General features: G+C 48.8%; 1 protein-coding gene across 1 annotated transcript; it reads left to right on the forward strand.

Annotated features, from left to right (window-relative positions):
• The first annotated feature begins 446 nt into the window (after positions 1-446).
• Positions 447-20176, forward strand: mmp19 (matrix metallopeptidase 19). The gene is made up of 9 exons (XM_085972764.1): positions 447-551; positions 2362-2453; positions 7764-7894; positions 10434-10646; positions 11743-11988; positions 12245-12364; positions 13174-13341; positions 15831-15964; positions 18634-20176. The coding sequence occupies exons 1-9, from the start codon at positions 447-449 to the stop codon at positions 18865-18867; spliced, it is 1443 nt and encodes a 480-aa protein (XP_085828890.1). The 3' UTR covers positions 18868-20176.
• The last annotated feature ends 568 nt before the right edge of the window (positions 20177-20744 follow it).

Raw genomic sequence — 20744 nt, forward strand, 5'->3', positions numbered from 1 at the left:
CCTGCGTGGCTCAGCACCCCACCACAAGGTACAGTTACCCGCGGAACCAGCAGCGAACTCCACCTGTCTGCTTTGATGTAACCCAGATGCTGGCGCTAACGCCCGTAAAATTTCGCGGAATATTACGCAAGCGCAGGACAGTTCATCATTCCTAGTAAGTGTCTGAATAAAATAAAACATCTGAGCAGTTTTTATATTGGCGCGTGAAGTGACCAGCCCGTTAAAAGGGCTCCAAGTAAGACCTGTAGGATTACAGAAATGATAGCGTCCCTTTAATTGGGTGCAAGACTGTGTGGGGTACGAGAAGCTGAGTCAGACATACTCGTGCTCAGCGTCACTGACAGGCTGCTCACTGAGTGTTTATAAGGGAGGAGAACAGAAGTAGCTGAGAGCCTCCTGAAAGTTTGCTGAACTGCGGTAAAGCTTTGTGTCTGCAGCTCCTCGTGATGTTCGGTGTGAGAGCCTCTGTGCACCTCGGGATGCTCTCAGCTCTGCTGTTGCACTCTCTGTCTGCTGCCGTACTCCAGGACTCGAAGGAGCAAGAGGCGACGGTATAAGTTTGGTTGATTTTCCTGTTATTGAGATAGCTCCTCTGCAGTTTTTCCTCCTTTCCCCTCCTCACTCAGGGCCGTTTGCCCACTCGTGTCCCTTCCTTCCCCCTCCCTTCCCCGCTCTTGATTATCTTCGAGTTTGCTCTGTTCAGGTTCACCTACTGTGCGATGAGACAGCAATGAGTGAGATTCTGAAAGATCCAGCAGGAATAACTCCGATCGGAATTCTAGCCATTGAGAATGATCATTTCCCAGGAAGGTCCCAAGTTCCATCCACAGTCTGTGCTGGGGCAGCAGGTATCATAGAATCATAGAAATTTACGGCACAGAAGGAGGCCATTCGGCCCATCGTGTCTGTGCCGGAAAGGGGCTCCACAATTGGCCTTTGGACTAGAAAGAGGAAGAATTAGCCAGGACTCTGGCTCCTGCTGCAATGTATTGCACGTGTGATTGAGGACAGGACCAGGCTTACCTGGAATGCCCCCTGTGCTTGAATAGTTTGCCAACACTCACTGCCCATTCTCGCACATGAAGGATGGTCACCGGGGATGCTGCCAAAGGACAGCTGGCACCTATAGGACTGTACTCCGCCTGAGATAGGCATGAAATCTTTTCTTACAGACAAAGATGATCCAATCGTTTCCTCCTAACAGGTTTTCCACAAGAGAAACTTATAATTTATAATTTATGAAACTTATAAAATTCTGACAGGACTAGGCAGACTTGATGCAGGAAGGATGTTCCCGATGGCGGGGGAGTCCAGAATCAGGGGTCACAGTCTAAGGATAAGGGGTAAGCCATTTAGGACAGAGATGAGGAGGAATTTCTTCACCCAGAGAGTGGTGAACCTGTGGAATTCTCTACCACAGAAGGCAGTGGAGGCCAATTCATTAAATATATTCAAGAAGGAGTTAGATATATTTCTTAAGGCTAAAGGGATCAAGGGATATGGGGAGAAGGCAGGGACAGGGTACTGAATTTGGATGATCAGCCATGATCTCATTGAATGGCGGAGCAGGCTCGAGGGGCCGAATGGCCTACTCCTGCTCCTATCTTCTATGTTTCTACGTTTCTAAGAGGTAAATGTGTCTTTTGGCAATTAAATTGCAAACCATGTCGAGCGACAAAACCTCTCCAACGTTTTGTGTGTAACTTTACTTGCTTTAAATCATGGTCCAAAGCCTAAGTGGTTACAAACACTTAACAGCATGAGGTGCCATTGTGACCCGTGGCTCCGACTTCTGCTGGGCTGGGCCCTGAATCGCTCAGGTAATGGCCATTCTCAAACCCTTTTTATGTGTAGCGCAGTGGTCCAGAGGCTTGAGTGGCAGTGGGAGGACACAGTGGCAATGACCCATGTTACTGGGTTCCTTATCTTGGGCGTGCAGCTCTGGGCGGACACCAAAGAGGAAAGAATCAGAGGGAGAGTCATTCCTGGGCTAACTTTTCACATCTCCTCATGGTTCAGAGGGGCTTTGGCGGAAGACTGGTGCAGGCTGCCCACACTGTAACCAAGGGAGACTTTGGGAATGGGGAGAGAATTTGAAGGAGTGTACTTTAAGGTCCCCCCACCCCCAATTTGTATCCCTCCTCTCCTGACTCTTTCTGAGGTACAGTTGCACGGGTGCCTTCAAAGGAGGAGGTGGGAAAAAGACGGGCGGGGGAGATGGGGAGGAAAGAAAAGATTGACAGAGCAGAGCGGCTTTGAAATCAGCCTATCTCAGCTCCTGATGGTGTTACCAGAGAAATACAGGTGAAGCGTAAAATTCATTTCATTTGGCGACTGAACTATTGAACTTTTTCGCTGCAGAATTACCTGGTGACATACGGCTATATGGATAAACCAGTCGAGAAGTCAGACAAGCCAATGGAGCAGCGGGAAGAGTTCATCGAAGCACTCAGGTAATGGGCTGGTTTTCATTCTGATCGCTGTTTCACCTTCCTCTTGACTTGGTTTGGAATTCTTTCTCAGTGCCCTCTGCCGTTTGTTTTCTGTACAGACTCCCATATTTGGCTCCACAACCCGCTGGCCCTGTGAACCTGGAACCAAGCCAGCTCCGTGTGGATCAAATGGTACAGAAAACAAAAAGCAATGATAAAAGTATTTAGAGGAGTTTTTTTTTGCGCTTAGAGGTCACGGAGGCACCCTCTGCAGGGTCAGACCGACTGACCCTCAGAGAGAGGCCTCTTCACCTCGAGGAGTTCCCACTGTCTGGAATACTCTTCCCATTGAGTTCCCGCTGTCTGGAATCCTCTTCCCATTGAGTTCCCACTGTCTGGAATACTCTTCCCATTGAGTTCCCGCTGTCTGGAATCCTCTTCTCCAAGTCTGACGGCAGGGGGGCAGCACAGCCGAGTCAATTCCAGCCTCGTGTACAGTTTTGGTCTGGTTTATGATCAGATCTGGAACTCTGACCCTTGGATTTATATTTTGTTTGGGATGTTAACTCCTGCCTGTTTTACACAAACACGAATGCTTTCTTTTAGCTGTATGCTTTGTACCATGTCATTTGAGGTATGTAAATGATCTGACTGGTATATGGGCCTGTCCAATTTGCTGTGTGTTTGCTCAGTGTAATTTAGATTTTCTGTATGTAAGTAATCTAATCTGCAGCAAATTGAAATGTTCAGAATCGGTGGGTAGTACGGTAAATGTCAGATATATTTAATTAAAAAAAAATCCTGTCCTCACCCAAAGACCACACCTCCAACAGGTCACGGGACAGCGATCACGGGGCAGGAACCCTGGCTGCTTCCCCCCATTCTAGTCCAGGAGCACTGCGGTCAATGGTAGGCTGTCTGATCACAGGGAGCATCACAGTTCCTGAGACGCAGAAGTCCCTGAAAAATGGCCCAGCAGTTCTGCGACTAGTGGTGCTGTTTTATTACTATCAGAAATGACTGAGTTTTGTTGCGTATTGGAAATTCTTGTTAATTGCTGAGATTATTGCAGTTTTTGGACCAGTCATTAAAAATAATGACTGGAATTTTCTTGTCACAACTTTACTCAACAAAAACCACGTGCCCTAGGTAACGCTGAAGACATCCGTGCTGGTCATCCAGTAGTATATTTGAACTTCATGCCCTTTTACCATACCAGAGTGCCATAGACTGCAGATGCCTGGCTCTTGTGCTGTCAGTGGAGCTCCTGAACATAAAGGACTGGACCTGTGTTGAGCCGACAGCAGAGGCCACCCACTTTTGGAGTCACTCTTCCAGGAACCAAACGGTGACATTCAAAGGTCCTGAACGCCTTCAGCGTCAGATAAAATGTTGTTTTTGTGGCTTTTTAGTTGTGAAAGGTTAGCCACCCCGGACTGGAGGCTAGTGTTGAGAGTGTGATCACCTTATCACCTTATCACCTTATCAGACCACCAACCTTTCATCGTCCAGGAAGTCAACAACAACAACAACTTGTATTTATATAGCGCCTTTAATGTAGTAAAATGTCTCAAGGCGCTGCACAGGAGTACTGTAAGACAAAAAATTTGACACCGAGCCATATAAGGAGAAATTAGGGCAGGTGACCAAAAGCTTGGTCAAAGAGATTGGTTTTAAGGAGCGTCTTAAAGGAGGAAAGAGAGGTAGAGGGGCGGAGAGGTTTAGGGAGGGAATTCCAGAGCTCAGGGCCGAGGCAACAGAAGGCACGGCCACCAATGGTGGAGCGATTATAATCAGGAATGCACAGGAGGGCAGAATTAGAGGAGCGCAGATATCTCGGGGGGTTGTAGGGCTGAAGGAGATTACAGAGATAGGGAGGGGCGAGGCCATGGAGGGATTTGAAAAGAAGGATGAGAATTTTGAAATCGAGGCGTTGCTTAACCGGGAGCCAATGTAGGTCAGTGAGCACAGGGGTGATGGGTGAACGGGACTTGGTGCGAGTTAGGACACGGGCAGCCGAGTTTTGGATGACCTCAAGTTTACGTAGGGTAGAATGTGGGAGGCCAGCCAGGAGTGCGTTGGAATAGTCAAGTCTAGAGGTAACAAAGGCATGGATGAGGGTTTCAGCAGCGGATGAGCTGAGGCAAGGGCGGAGACGGGCGATGTTACGGAGGTGGAAATTGGCGGTTTTAGTTATGCTGCGGATATGTGGTCGGAAGCTCATTTCAGGGTCAAATATGACACCAAGGTTGCGGACAGCGAGGTTCAGCCTCAGACAGATGTTAGGGAGAGGGACGGAGTCAGTGGCTAGGGAACAGAGTTTGTGGCGGGGACTGAAAACAATGGCTTCGGTCTTCCCAATATTTAATGGGAGAAAATTTCTGCTCATCCAGAACTGGATGTCGGACAAGCAGTCTGACAATTTAGAGACGTGGAGGGGTCGAGAGAAGAGGTAGTGAGGTAGAGCTGGGTGTCGTCAGCGTACAGGTGGAAACTGACGCTGTGTTTTCGGATGATGTCACCAAGGGGCAGCATGTAGATGAGAAATAGGAGGGGGGCCAAGGATAGATCCTTGGGGGACACCAGAGGTAACGATTCGGGAGCGGGAAGAGAAGCCGTTGCAGGTGATTCTCTGGTTACGATTAGATAGATAAGAATGGAACCAGGCGAGTGCAGTCGCACCCAGCTGGACGGCGGTGGAGAGGCACTGGAGAAGGATGGAGTGGTCAACCGTGTCAAAGGCTGCAGACAAGTCGAGAAGGACGAGGAGGGATAGTTTACCTTCGCCACAGTCACAAAGGATGTCATTTGTGACTTTGATGAGAGCTGTTTCGATACTGCGGCAGGGGCGGAAACCTGATTGGAGGGATTCAAACATGGAATTGCGGGAAAGATGGGCACGGATTTGGGAGGCGACAACACGTTCAAGGACTTTGGAGAGGAAAGGGGGGTTGGAGATGGGGCGGTAGTTTGCAAGGACGGAGGGATCAAGGGTTGTTTTTTGAGGAGAGGGCTGATGATGGCAGATTTGAGGGAAAGGGGGACAGTACCCGAGGAGAGAGAACCGTTAACAATGTCAGCTAAAATGGGAGCCAGGCCAAAGTTTCTTCTCCAACCAGTGCATCCAAGAAACAGATTAACTGCTCATCAACCTGTTTGTGGGAAGTTGCTGGTGCAGACTGGATACAGCAGCCGCCTATGTAACAATGGTCACTCCACTTCAGAAGGATTTATGTGAAGGCCTGGTGGAGAGAAAATTATGGGGTGTGCCCGCGCGGTACTCCCAGGTGTGCTCCCAGAGGGCAAGAAACTGTCAGGAGCACAGAAGCGGAAAATGTACCCTTCTGCAAAAGCAAGTGCTGTTGCATTGTTAGCATTGTTACAGGAGAGCGAGACAGGTGTTAAAAGATATGGAAGCTATATTCAAGACTCAATGAAACTGCTATCTGCAGATCACTCCAGCATTGTGTCATTTTCTTAACGGTCACATTTTGAACAGATTCTAAAGTGCAATCTCTTGCCTATTTTTATTGAAAATAAATCTTGCTTTGAACATTCTTTTTAGCTATGTGTGATGGTCCTTAGTCCAATATCCCTGAGGCTCTACCAGCTCCTGAATTCTTAAGGAGGAAGTCCTCAATCACCCTCTCACGAGGCTGCACGAAGAGGCTGATAGCTCTCGTCTTCATTGTTGAAGCTCCAGCTGTAACACATGCAAACGATTACTGGGCTTCAGACTGTTCTTATTTCTGTTTCCCCGGGTATTGAGTAACTGTCGGACACTTCGTTTGGCAAGTATCGCAAAATATTGTTCACATTCCCAAGAGTCAACCTGACCTGTTTTGGCAAATTACAGGAAACTCTTTTTTTATCCGGGACCGGCGTGGTGCCGGTTGATCATAAAGTCCGGATTACAGAGAGGTATACTTACCAAGGTACGAGAGCCCCGGTTACACGGCACTTGTGCAGGAGTCCCGGTTACACGGCCACAGATGCAGGAACCCCGGTTACACGGCCACAGATCCAGGAACCCCGGTTACACGGCCACTAATACATAGTAAAACTTACCTGAACCTACTCCTGAATTTTGCCGGTTAAAAGAGAGTTTCCTGTATATGGAATTCCTGTTTCTTCAGGAGCGTAACGATGAAAGGGCCGGGCACGGCTTTCAGCCTGTTTGTTCAGCCAGGAGAGCTGAGGAGCTGGTCCCAGTCATTGTTCTCACTACCGTATAGGGACGTCCTGTACATTCAGCAGGGCAAGGATTAACCTTTAAACAGCATAACATGCATGTGTAAGACTTGACCACATGGGTAAAAGTAGCGTGGTGACAGGTGATAGCCAATCAGCAGCCCATTTCACACCGTGCCCGAATTTCTTTCCCCTTGGCTTTAATGCGAAACAAAATTAGGCACGTTATAAATTGAGCTGCCAGTTGGCCATGGCCCATTTCCTTCACCACTGGCAAAGACCAATTTCACCCCCATTGTCAAATATGCAAATATTTATGCACGTATGTAGGCATGCAACGAGATGTCTAAGGGAGCAGAAAAATCAGCCAGGCATCCTACTCCTGATCGCTTTCTAATAAACCCTGCTGAAAGTGCGCCTGTGTGTGGATGTCAGGACAGGATTGGATTTGAATATGATGCCTGCTGTAGTCGAATAGCCTGCTGGCGATCACTGCTTTGGCTCACACATGAAGAAGGGGGAAACAGTGCCTGTAGAACCGTAACTCAGCTTTGTGGAGGAGGCGGTGGGGGAAATGCAAGGAAATCGGTTATTTAGCAAACTGAAATGAACTTTATCCAGCGTTCCGGCACAGCTAAACACGGATCAGCCAAGATTTACTGCTTTGAAATTTTTTCCCCTTTTTTCCTGTCCTATCTCTCTTTCTCTCATCCTCCCGTGCCACAAAAATCTCGGCTGACACTCCCAGTGCAGTGCTGAGGGAGCGCTGCACTGTCGGAGGTGCCGTCTTTCGGATGAGACATTAAACCGAGGCCCCGTCTGCCCTCTCAGGTCGATGTAAAAGATCCCATGGCACTATTTCAAAGAAGATCAGGGGAGTTATCCCCGGTGTCCTGGCCAATATTTATCCCTCAATCAACATCACTAAAACAGATTATCCGGTCATTATCACATTGCTGTCTGTGGGAGCTTGCTGTGTGCAAATTGGCTGCCGCGTTTCCCACATTACAACAGTGACTACACTTCAAAAAGTACTTCATTGGCTGTAAAGCGCTTTGGGACGTCCGGTGGTCGTGAAAGGCGCTACAGAAATGCAAGTCTTTCTTTTCCTTTTTTCACATTCCCTTCCTGTGTCTCCAGGTCCTTGCAGGCGATGTTCGGCCTCCCCGTCACTGGAGCTTTGGACAGAAACACGCTGGCAATGATGAGGCAGCCCAGATGTGGAGTGAAGGACTCTGTTCATCAGAAGATTCTAAAGTTTTCCGTTTTAGGTAAATCTGCTCTTTCCCAGTGCTCTTCTTGCTGCATCCCCAAAGCACGTGTTGTCCTCATTCCAGTAAACCTCGCACAAGGATCTGTGAAATTGCTCAGTTTCCCATTATCTCGCTGATTACATAACAACTGTCACTGCACTCCCAAAGTAATTCATTGCGTGAAGTGCTTTGAGACATTGTGTTCTGATAATGTGCGATATAAATGCCAATATTCGTCTATCAGAAGAGAGGTGTTAATGAAGAAGTTTGAGCCTCTTCCTGTCACTTTTCTGCCCCACATACCCTCATATGCTTTAGCAGAAGATGTTTACAGTCACTGTAGACTGTGGCCTAGAAATTCAGTGGCCTGCGCCACCAGTTTGCGCCCAAAGAGGGTTTTTGCGCCACTGTGCAAACCTACCGCGATATTTAGCGGGGCGCTGATGGCGGTGTTAGCCAGTAGCGCTGCGCCGCCACCGATGACGTCATCGGTGTGCACAGCGCCCCGCTATCGCCCCGCTGGCCATATTTGGTCGCTGCCGCCTCCCCCGCGCCGGCCGCAAACAGCGACCGGTACACGGGGCCTACCTGTGCCGGTAGTGGGGCGAGTTAAGGTGGAGGTGCGGCCGGCCGCTTTTTCGGCGGCCACCTGCCCGCACCTCTGTCCCCGGCCTCCTTCACCACCCCCCCGCGGCATTGCCGGCTGTTTCCAGAGAGCCCGGCACTTCTCCTTGGTGCCGGGCTCATTTGCCGGCACTCGCGAGCGGGGATCGCACTGTTGCAGGCACCTCCCCCTTAAGAATGAGAGGAAGGCCTGCAGTACCGCAGGCTGCCGTGCCGCAGCGGGTGGCGCTGCGGCACTTTACACGCCGATATTCAGTTTCAGCGCCCCAAGCGGGGCGCCGAAACCCTTGTTTAGCGGCCGGCTTCCACTTGGGGCGCTGAAACTGAATATCCCGCTGGCGCAAGTGGCTCCGCGCGCAGCGGTAATTCCGGCGCCCAGGCGAGCTGGGCGCCTCTAACTGAATTTCTAGGCCAATATCCCTTCTTGACCTTAGTGGGCATTCAAAGGCAACATTTGAAAACTGATTTTAAAATTTTCCAAATCTACTTATGCCCGTATTGACTATTTTGCCTTCAAGATCCTTTTTTTTCTCGAATGAAAATATAAAATGTATTTTTAATATTGACCCACAAAGAAGTTGAGAGATTCCCCTCTGTTATCTTACCCATTTAAGGTTACTCCAGGCCTCTTTTTCTTCTTTCAACGTGCAGCTTCCGTCAGATGGGCCAGATTTGTCCACTGCCTGTGACTGCAATCATCGCTGCTCAATCTTTGGGAGTTCTGCAACTGCAGTGTCATTCTTTCAGCATGTCTCAGTTTCAGCCTTCACTACCCTCGCTTATCTTCCAGCACCTCTCTGCTGGTGTCTGTGTCTATGTGTGGCCCTTTCCTTGCCTTGCTCTTACATCCCGCAGTCTCTTTAACTTTCAGTCTCTCTCTCTTCCCCGCCCTCCTCATTTTCCTTGGTCACCACTCAATTCCGTCCTTTTGCACCACCTCCCTCTCGCTCTTAAGTTTCTCTCCCTCTGCCTCTATCGCTCTCTCTGTTTCTCCCTCTGTTTCTCTCTCTCTGCCTCTATCACTCTCTCTGTTTCTCCCTCTGCCTCTATCGCTCTCTCTGTTTCTCCCTCTGCCTCTATCGCTCTCTCTGTTTCTCTGCCTCTCCCTCTGCCTCTCCCTCTGCCTCTCCCTCTCTTTCTCCCTCTTTGCCTCTATCGCTCTCTCTGTTTCTCCTTCTGCCTCTATCGCTCCCTCTTTCTCCCTCTCTTTCTCTCTCTGTGCCTCTATCGCTCTCTCTGTTTCTCCCTCTGCCTCTATCGCTCCCTCTCTTTCTCCCTCTCTTTCTCCCTCTCTTTCACCCTCTCTTTCTCCCTCTCTTTCTCCCTCTCTTTCTCCCTCTTTGCCTCTATCGTTCTCTCTGTTTCTCCTTCTGCCTCTATCGCTCCCTCTTTCTCCCTCTCTTTCTCCCTCTCTCTCTCTGTGCCTCTATCGCTCTCTCTGTTTCTCCCTCTGCCTCTATCGCTCCCTCTCTTTCTCCCTCTCTTTCTCCCTCTCTTTCTCTCTCTGTGCCTCTATCGCTCTCTCTGTTTCTCCCTCTGCCTCTATCGCTCCCTCTCTTTCTCCCTCTCTTTCTCCCTTTCTGTGTGCCTCTATCGCTCTCTCTGTTTCTCCCTCTGCCTCTATCGCTCCCTCTCTTTCTCCCTCTCTTTCTCTCTTTCTGTGTGCCTCTATCGCTCTCTCTGTTTCTCTCCCTCTGCCTCTCTCTGTATCTCTCTCTCTCTCTCTCTGTATCTCTCTCTCTCTCTCCTTCCCCGCCCTCCTTATTTCCCTTGGTCACCACTCAGTCCCTCATTCTGCACCACCTCCCTCTCACTCTTAAGTCTCTCTCTCTCTCTTCTCTTTCTCTATATCTATCTCATCACCCCCTCATTTCCCTGACTCTTGCTCTTGTCTTCAGCAGCGTGAGTTGTCACTCTATGCATTCTTTTGCAGGACGCTGGCGGAGAAAACATTTAACTTATCGAATCTTAAACTACACGCCAGACATGACTCGTAGTGAGGTCGGAAAAGCCATACAAACAGCATTCAAGTACTGGAGTGATGTCACTCCCCTCACTTTTCAAGCCATCAAGAGTGGACAAGCTGACATTACAATCAGTTTTGCTCGGGGAAGCCATGGAGATAACGTGCAATTCGATGGGCCAGGTAGGAGAACTGCAAGGACCCTGTGGCTAACAGAGAGTAGTATAGGCCTGAGTGAGTTCTGAATGGAGTCAACCTGATAATGGGCCAACAATTTGAACCCACCTTGACCTCTGGATTAAATTAGGTTAAATTTGGATTAACTGATCAAGGATTTAGTTAAGAAAAGCACCAGAACCCAGCCTGACAAACACCGACAATGGAAAGTTGTGCAGTGCTAGCGAATCAAATCCAGGTATAAATTTGATAGGCTGGTTTGAAAGTCCAGAGGGAGGCCATTTGGGGGCTGTTACAATTCGCCTCAATTCAGTCACCACCCCACCTCCAATTACTTGAGTGGAAGAAGAACTGGACGATAGAGCTATCAATTCTCATTCAGTAGAAGTAAGAATCACTCCTTAGAGATGGAAATAGAAACTACCAATGCTGGAAATCTGAAATAAAAACAGAAAATGCTGGAAGTAAAAAGCAGCATCTGAAAAGAGAATGACAGGAATCAGTTTTAAAATGTTGCCTTTAAGTTTAGTTTAGTTGTCCACTTCTTCTTTCTTCTTTCGTCTGGTAGTAGTGAAGCAAATCAAATGTCAATATCTCAGTCAGATATCCAGGCCAAAGCTTCCAGTGTCACAGCGTGGACATCTTGTAGGCTGCCTGCGAATTTCCTCTGAGGGCAGTGCTCAATGATGTCCCCCAGGGTCTGATTAGGAGCTCCACAGTTGCATGATGGGGATGCTTTAATCTTCCATCTATGGAGAAAGTGGCAGCATTGACCATGACCGGTTCTGTGGCAGTTGATGGTTTCTACTGTTTGCGAGGAAGGTTTGATCCTTCAGGTTGTACTGTGGGGTCCTCCACAAGGATTCCATTCCGTATGTCGCAGTTCTTCCAAGCATTCTTACAAGTTGTCCACTAAGAAGGAATATAGTCGACAGTGACTGCAAACATCTTCTGCAGCAGCACGTGAGGATATGTGGGACAGGCAGCCGATGGGAAGAGGCTCGAGTTTCTTCATTAGCGCCTCTCTTCTAAAATCGCAGTAAATTTACTGCGAACCGTACACTCGATTTGAACCCTCTTTGTGTCTCACTTTGGTCTCTAGGTCGCACCCTCGCACATGCGTTCACCCCTGAGGATGGACGGGCCCATTTTGATGAAGATGAGACCTGGACAGAAGGAATGAATCGAGGGATAAATCTGAGGCTGGTTGCAGCCCATGAGATTGGACATGTCCTCGGACTTGGCCACTCCAAGGTCCACAGTGCCCTAATGGCACCATTCTACTCTGGGTATAACCCAGTTTTCAAGCTACACTCAGATGACATAAGGGGAATACAAGCTCTATATGGTAAGTAACAGCCACTTGCCTCAATTCCATTTGTTTAATCTTCCTCTCGTGAGCCCAGAGGCACTGAGGCGAATTGTAACAGCCCCCAACTGAGATCAGCAGTCTCAGCACAGTCCAGTGATTGAGGCTGGGCCCTTTCTGAGGTCTTTTCTGCTTGAGGCCCTCTCTATTCACGATAGGGTTGAATCGGTCGTCCTTGAAAGTTTCCAGGAATGTACTGAACATGTTGATCGTCTTGTTTTTGGGAACTCCTCAGGTAAACGAGAATCAGACAGCGAGGCAATCATCTTGGCGCCACGAAAAATCACCACATCAATGCCACCAACCAGCGGGCAACCAGATCCCTGCACGACAGATCTCGATGCCTTCATTCTCAGTAAGTTTCAGACTATAATGAGTGATGGGCGAAGGCGCCCCTTAATAGAATAACATCAGTTGTACCATATTCTGATCACCTGGACCCTACACTCTCAGTGAGGATATGGTGTCAGCCGTGGCTCAGTGGGCAGCACCCTCGCCTCTGAGTCAGAAGGTCGTGGGTTCAAGTCCCACTCCAGAGACTTGAGCACAAAAATCTAGGCTGACACTCCAGGGCAGTGCTGAGGGAGTGCTGCACTGTCGGAGGTGCCGTCTTTCGGATGAGATGTTAAACTGTCTGATCTCCCAGGTGGACGTAAAAGATCCCACAGCACTATTCAAAGAAGAGCAGGGGAATTATCCCCGGTGTCCTGGGCCAATATTTACTTTTCAACCAGCATCACTAAAACAGATTATCTGGACATTTATCACATTGCTGTTTGTGGGATCTTGCTGTGTGCAAATTGGCGGCCATGTTTCCCACATTACAACAGTGACTACACTTCAAAAAGTACTTCATTGGCTGTAAAGCGCTTTGGGTCGTTCTGAGGTTGTGAAAGGCGCTATAGAAATGCAAGTTCTTTCTTTTTCAACACAATTGGCCTCACACGACTGTGGGAATGAGAGCTTGCTCAATTTGATTTGTCCAGGGCGGGATCGTGGCACTGAGCATTGGAGCACGAACATCTCATGCCACAGAGTGGAAGGCGCCAACTTCATATACCACAAACACTGCCTGTACAGGGGTTGGCCGTGACCCGACTGAGCACAGGGTACCATACATGCGTGAATTATAACATCTTCCTCATCGTGGTGCTTTCCCTTTAGGTTCAAGCCAGAAGGGTTATGCTTTCAAGGGCGATTACGTTTGGATTGTTAGTGAACACTATGGCGCAGGACATCCCATAAAAATCAACCGACTGTGGAAGGAATTACCTGGAAACCTGGATGCTGCCGTTCACTCACAGTACACAGGGAGAACGTACTTCTTTAAAGGTATGGCTAGCAAAGACTTCAGTGACGGGGGAGAGGGAGACAATTGCCCATTTTGCTTTTCCTCTCAGGTTGTGCAACTGCTATTAAAAGAAAATGATGGTTCAGTGGTTAGAAGCACAGGCTGTGTAGTACTGACCAGAAGGACCCAGGTTCAGTCCTTGGTCTGCGGCTCCTGATTATCCTTGCTAAAGATTGCACATGTAGCTATTGAATGAGTTCCTCCAGTTGTCACTGATAGATACTGACCCACAGAGTCCCTCCTGTACAGTCACTGATAGATACTGACCCACAGAGTCTCTCCTGTACAGTCACTGATAGATACTGAGCAAAGAGTCTCTCCTGTACCGTCACTGATAGATACTGACCCACAGAGTCTCTCCTGTACCGTCACTGATAGATACTGACCCACAGAGTCTCTCCTGTACCGCCACTGATAGATACTGACCCACAGAGTCTCTCCTATACCGTCACTGATAGATACTGACCCACAGAGTCTCTCCTGTACCGCCACTGATAGATACTGACCCACAGAGTCTCTCCTGTACCGCCACTGATAGATACTGACCCACAGAGTCTCTCCTGTACCGTCACTGATAGATACTGACCCACAGAGTCTCTCCTATACCGTCACTGATAGATACTGACCCACAGAGTCTCTCCTTTCCGTCACTGATAGATACTGACCCACAGAGTCTCTCCTTTCCATCACTGATAGATTCTGACCCACAGAGTCCCTCCTGTACTGTCACTGATAGATACTGACCCACAGAGTCCCTCCTGTAGTGTCACCGATAGATACTGACCCACAGAGTCTCTCCTGTACCGTCACTGATAGATCCTGACCCACAGAGTCTCTCCTGTACTGTCACCGATAGATACTGACCCACAGAGTCTCTCCTGTACCGTCACTGATAGATACTGACCCACAGAGTCTCTCCTGTACAGTCACTGATAGATACTGAGCAAAGAGTCTCTCCTGTACCGTCACTGATAGATACTGACCCACAGAGTCTCTCCTGTACCGTCACTGATAGATACTGACCCACAGAGTCTCTCCTGTACCATCACTGATAGATACTGACCCACAGAGTCTCTCCTGCATAGTCACTGATAGATACTGACCCACAGAGTCTCTCCTGTACCGTCACTGATAGATACTGACCCACAGAGTCTCTCCTGTACCGTCACTGATAGATACTGACCCACAGCGTCTCTCCTGTACCGTCACTGATAGATACTGACCCACAGAGTCTCTCCTGTACCGTCACTGATAGATACTGACCCACAGAGTCCCTCCTGTACCGTCACTGATAGATACTGACCCACAGAGTCTTCCCTGTACCGTCACTGATAGATACTGACCCACAGAGTCTCTCCTGTACAGTCACTGATAGATACTGACCCACAGAGTCTCTCCTGTACCGTCACTGATAGATACTGACCCACAGAGTCTCTCCTGTACCGTCACTGATAGATACTGACCCACAGAGTCTCTCCTGTACAGTCACTGATAAATACTGACCCACAGAGTCTCTCCTGTACCGTCACTGATAGATACTGACCCACAGAGCCTCTCCTGTACAGTCACTGATAGATACTGACCCACAGAGTCTCTCCTATACCGTCAATGATAGATACTGACCCACAGAGTCTCTCCTGCACCGTCACTGATAGATACTGACCCACAGAGTCTCTCCTGTACCGTCACTGATAGATACTGACCCACAGAGTCTCTGCTGTACAGTCACTGATAGATACTGACCCACAGAGTCTCTCCTGTACCGTCACTGATGGATACTGACCCACAGAGTCTCTCCTGTACAGTCACTGATAGATACTGACGCACATAATGTAAATTGAGGCTCAGGGCTGCCGTACCTGTAAGTGCCTTGTGGTGATGCTGCTGAGAATAGGGAGTTTGACATGTGTAGCAGCACGGTATTAGTGCTGCAGCTGTTTGTAAAATGCAGGTTAAAATAAACTGATGACACTTAACAGCTGTTCAGTGTTGATTTCAAAAATAATAATTTTAATGGATGCAAAGATACATTTTGGTTCTGTCCCTTCCCCTCCTCTCCTGAAGGCACTGGCACCCTGTTGAGGCGAGCACCAGACACCCTCCAATATTCCTCCCTGTGATAACGATTCACATACGAGCCTCGTCAATGAGTGTCGGCAGGCAATTCGAGCAAGTGGGGGAAGGGGAAATCACAGCCAAGCCCAATACTGTCATTCCCCAATATCCACAGGCACAATCCCAGCAGGGGCAACCTGATCGCGACCGGGAGCTGGAACCGTGGGCGAGTTACCCCTCCCTACACCAGCACATCAGGGCTGCTACAACGGGAATTATGGCCAATTGTTGCATCCCTAGCACCGCCCCCCATTCAGATCAGCTGACTCACTCAGGGATTGAAGCTGGGCTCTTTTTAGCCTGTACTGGGTAAATTCATCGAGTGTAAGTTCATGTTATTCCAATTCTGTTACAGGTGATAAAATGTGGCGTTACAGAAACTTTGTTCTGCAAAAAAGATTTCCAAGGTCGGTGAAGCTTTATGATCTGCCTCCTAACCCACAGGCTGCCTTCCAGTGGAAGGGCAACCGAAAGATTTTCATTTTTAAGGTATGGGCCTAGAAATTGAGTGCCCTTAGCGCCGATTTTGCGGCGCTAGAGGGCCTAGCGCTGCATTTGGCGCCGGCGCCGAAATTGCCTGGGGCCCTTCCGCCGCGGTAGACCGGTAGCGCTGCGCCGGCACCGATGACGTCATCGGTGTGCGCAGCGTCCCGGTTGCCATGCCGACGGGCCCCAGCGCCCGTGACAGCCGCAACTAAGACTCTGGCAACAGAGTCTTACAAGTCTTTGCACCGGCGCATTAAAGGCCCCGCGGCGGCCGGCCGCTTTCCCGCCGGCCGCCTGGCCGCAGCTCCCTCCCCGGACTTCCCCCCCCCCCCCCCCCCCCCCCCCGGAACAGAAGCAAGCCCGGCACTTGTCCGAGGTGCCGGGCTCATTTTTAAAAAGATTTTCGCGGGCCGCGGCCGGGTGCAGGCAGCTCCTCCTTAAGGGAAGGAGGAGGCCTGCACTTCCCGAGCCTGCCGCACCGCATCGGGTGCCGCAGCGCCGGAATTGCGGCGCGAAACGGCAGTTAGTGCCGATTTACCGCCGCAAAGACCCTTCAGTAGCGCCGGCAGCCGTTTGGGCGCGGCCCTGCTGAATTTTTGGCGCGCGCAGGGGGACTTAGCGCCGGCACTAACTTCCGGCGCTAAAGCCCTGGCTAAGCCAAAACTCAATTTCTAGGCCATGATCTTTCCACAGTTCCAGCACAGATACAGTCCAGTCCAGTCCCAATCATTCCAGCACAGATACTGACCTTCTGCATAGCGATACAAGTGATTGCTTCATAATCGTGCTCCATGAATTGTAGGTTGTTGTCCCAGAGCAGCCCGACAGTAGAGTCTGCCAGTTTCAGGTCCCACAGTTGTGTGACACCCCTCCATCTCACGCCAGCTTCCTCGATCTATCTGGCAATCTGATGCCCCATTCTGCAACTCTCAGGAGCTCTCCGCGCAGCGTGACACCCTGATCTGCCATCTACCTGACCGCCCCATGCCTGAGTAACAAAGCACCACAGGCATCAGGACAGGCATTATAATAATGGCAGAAGTAAAGCTTGCCCTCACATAAGCAGAGTGTAGTGGTCTACTTGCATATTTTAGATTGAGTTCAGTGATGCATTTTGGAAGGAAGAATGAGGAGCGGCAATGGTCCAATTTTAAAGAGTGTGCAGGAATAGTGAGACCTGGGGGTTTACACACAGAAATCTTTGAAGATGGCAGGACAAGTTGAGGAGATTGTTAAAATGCATACGGGATCCCTTGGATTTATAATTAGAGGCAAAGAGTATAAAAGCAAGGAAATTAAGCTAAACCTTTATAAAACACTGATTAGGCCTCAGCTGGAGTAGTGTGTCCAATTCTGGGCACCGCACTTTAGGAAGGATGTCAAGGCCTTAGAGAGGGTGCAGAGGAGATTTACTAAACATAGAAGATAGGAGCAGGAGTAGGCCATTCGGCCCCTCGAGCCTGTTCCGCCATTTAATGAGATCATGGCTGATCATTCAAACTCAGTACCCTGTCCCTGCTTTCTCCCCATATCCCTTGATCCCTTTAACCTTAAGAAATATAGCTAACTCCTTCTTGAATATATTTAATAAGTTGGCATCAACTGCCTTCTGTGGTAGAGAATTCCACAGGTTCACCACTCTCTGGGTGAAGAAATTCCTCCTCATTTCTGTCCTAAATGGCCTACCCCTTATCCTTAGACCGTGAGCCCTGGTTCTGGACTCCCCCGCCATCGGGAACATCCTTTCTGCATCTAGTCTGTCTCGTCCTGTTAGAATTTTATAAGTTTCAATGAGATCCCCTCTCATTCTTCTAAACTCTAGCGAATATAAGCCCAATCGACCCAATCTCTCCTCATACGTCATTCCTGCCATCCCAGGTATCAGTCTGGTGAATCTTCGCTGCACTCCCTCCATGGCAAGAACATCCTTCCTCAGATAAGGCGACCAAAACTGCACACAATACTCAAGGTGTGGTCTCACCAAGGCCCTGTACAACTGCAGCAAGACATCCTTGTTCCTGTACTCGAATCCTCTCACTATGAAGGCCAACATACCATAACATACCGCCTGCTGCACCTGCATGCTTACCTTCAGCGACTGGTGCACAAGGACACCCAGAATGGTACTGAGGATGAGGACTTCAGTCATGTGGAGAGACTGGAGAAGCTGGGATTGTTCTCCATAGAGCAGAGAAGGTTAAGGGGAGATTGACCAGAATGGTACCAGGGATGAGGGACTTCAGTGATGTGGAGAGACTGGAGAAGCTGGGATTGTTCTCCTTAGAGCAGAGAAGGTTAAGGGGAGATTGACCAGAATGGTACCAGGGATGAGGGACTTCAGTGATGTGGAGAGACTGGAGAAGCTGGGATTGTTCTCCTTAGAGCAGAGAAGGTTAAGGGGATACTTAATAGAGGTGTTCAAAATCATGAGGGGTTTTGATAGAGTAAATAAGGCGAAACTGTTTCCACCGGCAGGAGGGTCGGTAACCAAAGGACACAGATTTAAGCTCATTGGCAAAAGAGCCAGAGGCGCGATGAGGACAATGTTTTTTACATAGTGAGTTATTATGATCTGGAACGCGCTGCCTGAAAGGGCGCTGGAAGCTGATTCAATAGTAACTTTCAAAAGGGAATTTGATAAATGCTTGAAGGGGACATTTATTTTGCTGTAGGGCGATCGCTACTGGCAGTGGGACGAAAACAGCTGCAACGACCTCAGCCGTTCTCCAAAAAACATTGGGAACCTGCTCACCAGAACCCTATCAAACCTCGATGCCGCAATCACTTGGAAAAATGGCGCGATTTACTTGTTCCGGGGCGATCAATACTGGCGTGTCAACAATCAGTTAATGACAGAAGCAGGATATCCAAAGAGCAAATCCAAGGTTTGGATGCAGTGTTTGTAATAGGGCGACGTGTGCACATTGATTGGTTAAAATGTTGAATACCTGTCAGTCAACTGGGGGGAAACACAAAGGGGCCACTGCTGGATGTGGTTTCTGGGATGGATACCTTTCCGGGGTTCGTACAGTGGATAGTTTTATACCGTGGAGAAGACCACAGCTGAGAATTTCGCAACACATTCCATCTCTGATTCTTAACGGCCATCAGCAGGAGACGACTTTCATCACGTATTCCGAGGATGGATTCAGTGCCGGTACTCCAGAGGGAAGAGGCCCAGTCAACAGGCTTCATCATTAATGTAGAAAAGGAATTAATTTCTCCCCGATATGTAAAGTCATCTTTTTGTTGGACCGTTAAAGAAGAAAGCTGGTAAGTGGTAAGCGTTATTTTGAGAGAGCCCCTAACTGGATGCCATCTGTATTTGAGACAGGCCTTAACCCCAACCCAGTGCAGAGAACTGGGACTCGACTGGCTCACCCTTGGGTAACGTCAGTCTCCCTTCATCACACTTGCCTACTTGACATCCCATGACGTAAACACATCTTTGATAGACAGTGATATAGTCTGATCACCAACAGCTTTTCAGTTCATTAATGCTATTGGTTCCCAACTCCCATCATTTACAGCTATATTATATGTGTGAACCGTGGCTAATTTGGTATCGCACTTACTTCTGAATCAGGGGTCATGGGTTTAAGCCCCACTCCAGCACTTGAGCACATATTCTAGGCTGACACTTCAGTGCGGCAGTGAGGGAGCCTCGAACTGTCACAGGGTGCCGTCTTTCAGGTGAGATGTAAAAACAAATCTGTGTAAGCTCAAGTGGATGTAAAAGATCCCATGGCAATATTTGAAGAGGAGCAGGGAGTTATCGCAATGTCCTGGCTAACATCCCTCCCTTAACTACCACCATCAAAGCAGATTATCCGGACACTTATCTCATTGCTGTTTGTGGGAACTTGCTGTGCACAATGTTGCTGCCGTGGCTGCCAATGTATCATTGACTACACTTTAAAAGTACTTAATTGGCTGTGAAGAGCTTTGGGACGTCCTGAGGATGTGATGCGACACCATGTCAATGCAAGTTCTTTCATTGTACGAAAGGAAAGGTTTTCCATCAGACCAGCGTTGTTTGTGGGTTTCTATCCTGGGACCCAAATACATGCTCTCAAGCTCCATTCCACCTGTGTCATCATCTTCTTCCAAAAAAAGATGCTTTGTCTTCATATCGTGTTATTAAAGTGGTCTTCACATTCCGCAATGTGCCTCTTAAGTTTCATTGATCAATGTTTCTCAAGTAAACTTACAAATACTTTATTTGAATGTATAAAAAAAAGTGTACGAAGAGAAATGAGAAAGATGTCACACGACATGAGTTTTACTAAGGGGAAGATTCCCCATTCAGCCAGAGAGAGAGAGAGAACACACCCTCATTTAACCAGAGAGAGAGAGAGAACATTTCCCCATTCACCCAGAGAGAGAGAACATTTCCCCATTCACCCAGAGAGAGAACATTTCCCCATTCACCCAGAGAGAGAACATTTCCCCATTCACCCAGAGAGAGAACATTTCCCCATTCACCCAGAGAGAGAACATTTCCCCATTCACCCAGAGAGAGAACATTTCCCCATTCACCCAGAGAGAGAGAACATTTCCCCATTCACCCAGAGAGAGAGAACATTTCCCCATTCACCCAGAGAGAGTGAACATTTCCCCATTCACCCAGAGAGAGAGAACATTTCCCCATTCACCCAGAGAGAGAACATTTCCCCATTCACCCAGAGAGAGAACATTTCCCCATTCACCCAGAGAGAGAACATTTCCCCATTCACCCAGAGAGAGAACATTTCCCCATTCACCCAGAGAGAGAGAACATTTC

The sequence above is a fragment of the Somniosus microcephalus genome, chromosome 33 (genome assembly GCF_052327205.1).
Source record: "Somniosus microcephalus isolate GS21.2 chromosome 33, FLI_Smic_1.0, whole genome shotgun sequence".
In the NCBI taxonomy this organism is placed as follows: domain Eukaryota; kingdom Metazoa; phylum Chordata; class Chondrichthyes; order Squaliformes; family Somniosidae; genus Somniosus; species Somniosus microcephalus.

Coding starts and splice junctions, on each gene's coding strand:
- mmp19 (XM_085972764.1), top strand. CDS start 447: ATGTTCGGTGTGAGAGCCTCTGTGCACCTCGGGATGCTCTCAGCTCTG. Junction 2,454..7,763: donor GAGTTCATCGAAGCACTCAG/GTAATGGGCTGG, acceptor CTGTGTCTCCAG/GTCCTTGCAGGCGATGTTCG. Junction 7,895..10,433: donor TCTAAAGTTTTCCGTTTTAG/GTAAATCTGCTC, acceptor ATTCTTTTGCAG/GACGCTGGCGGAGAAAACAT.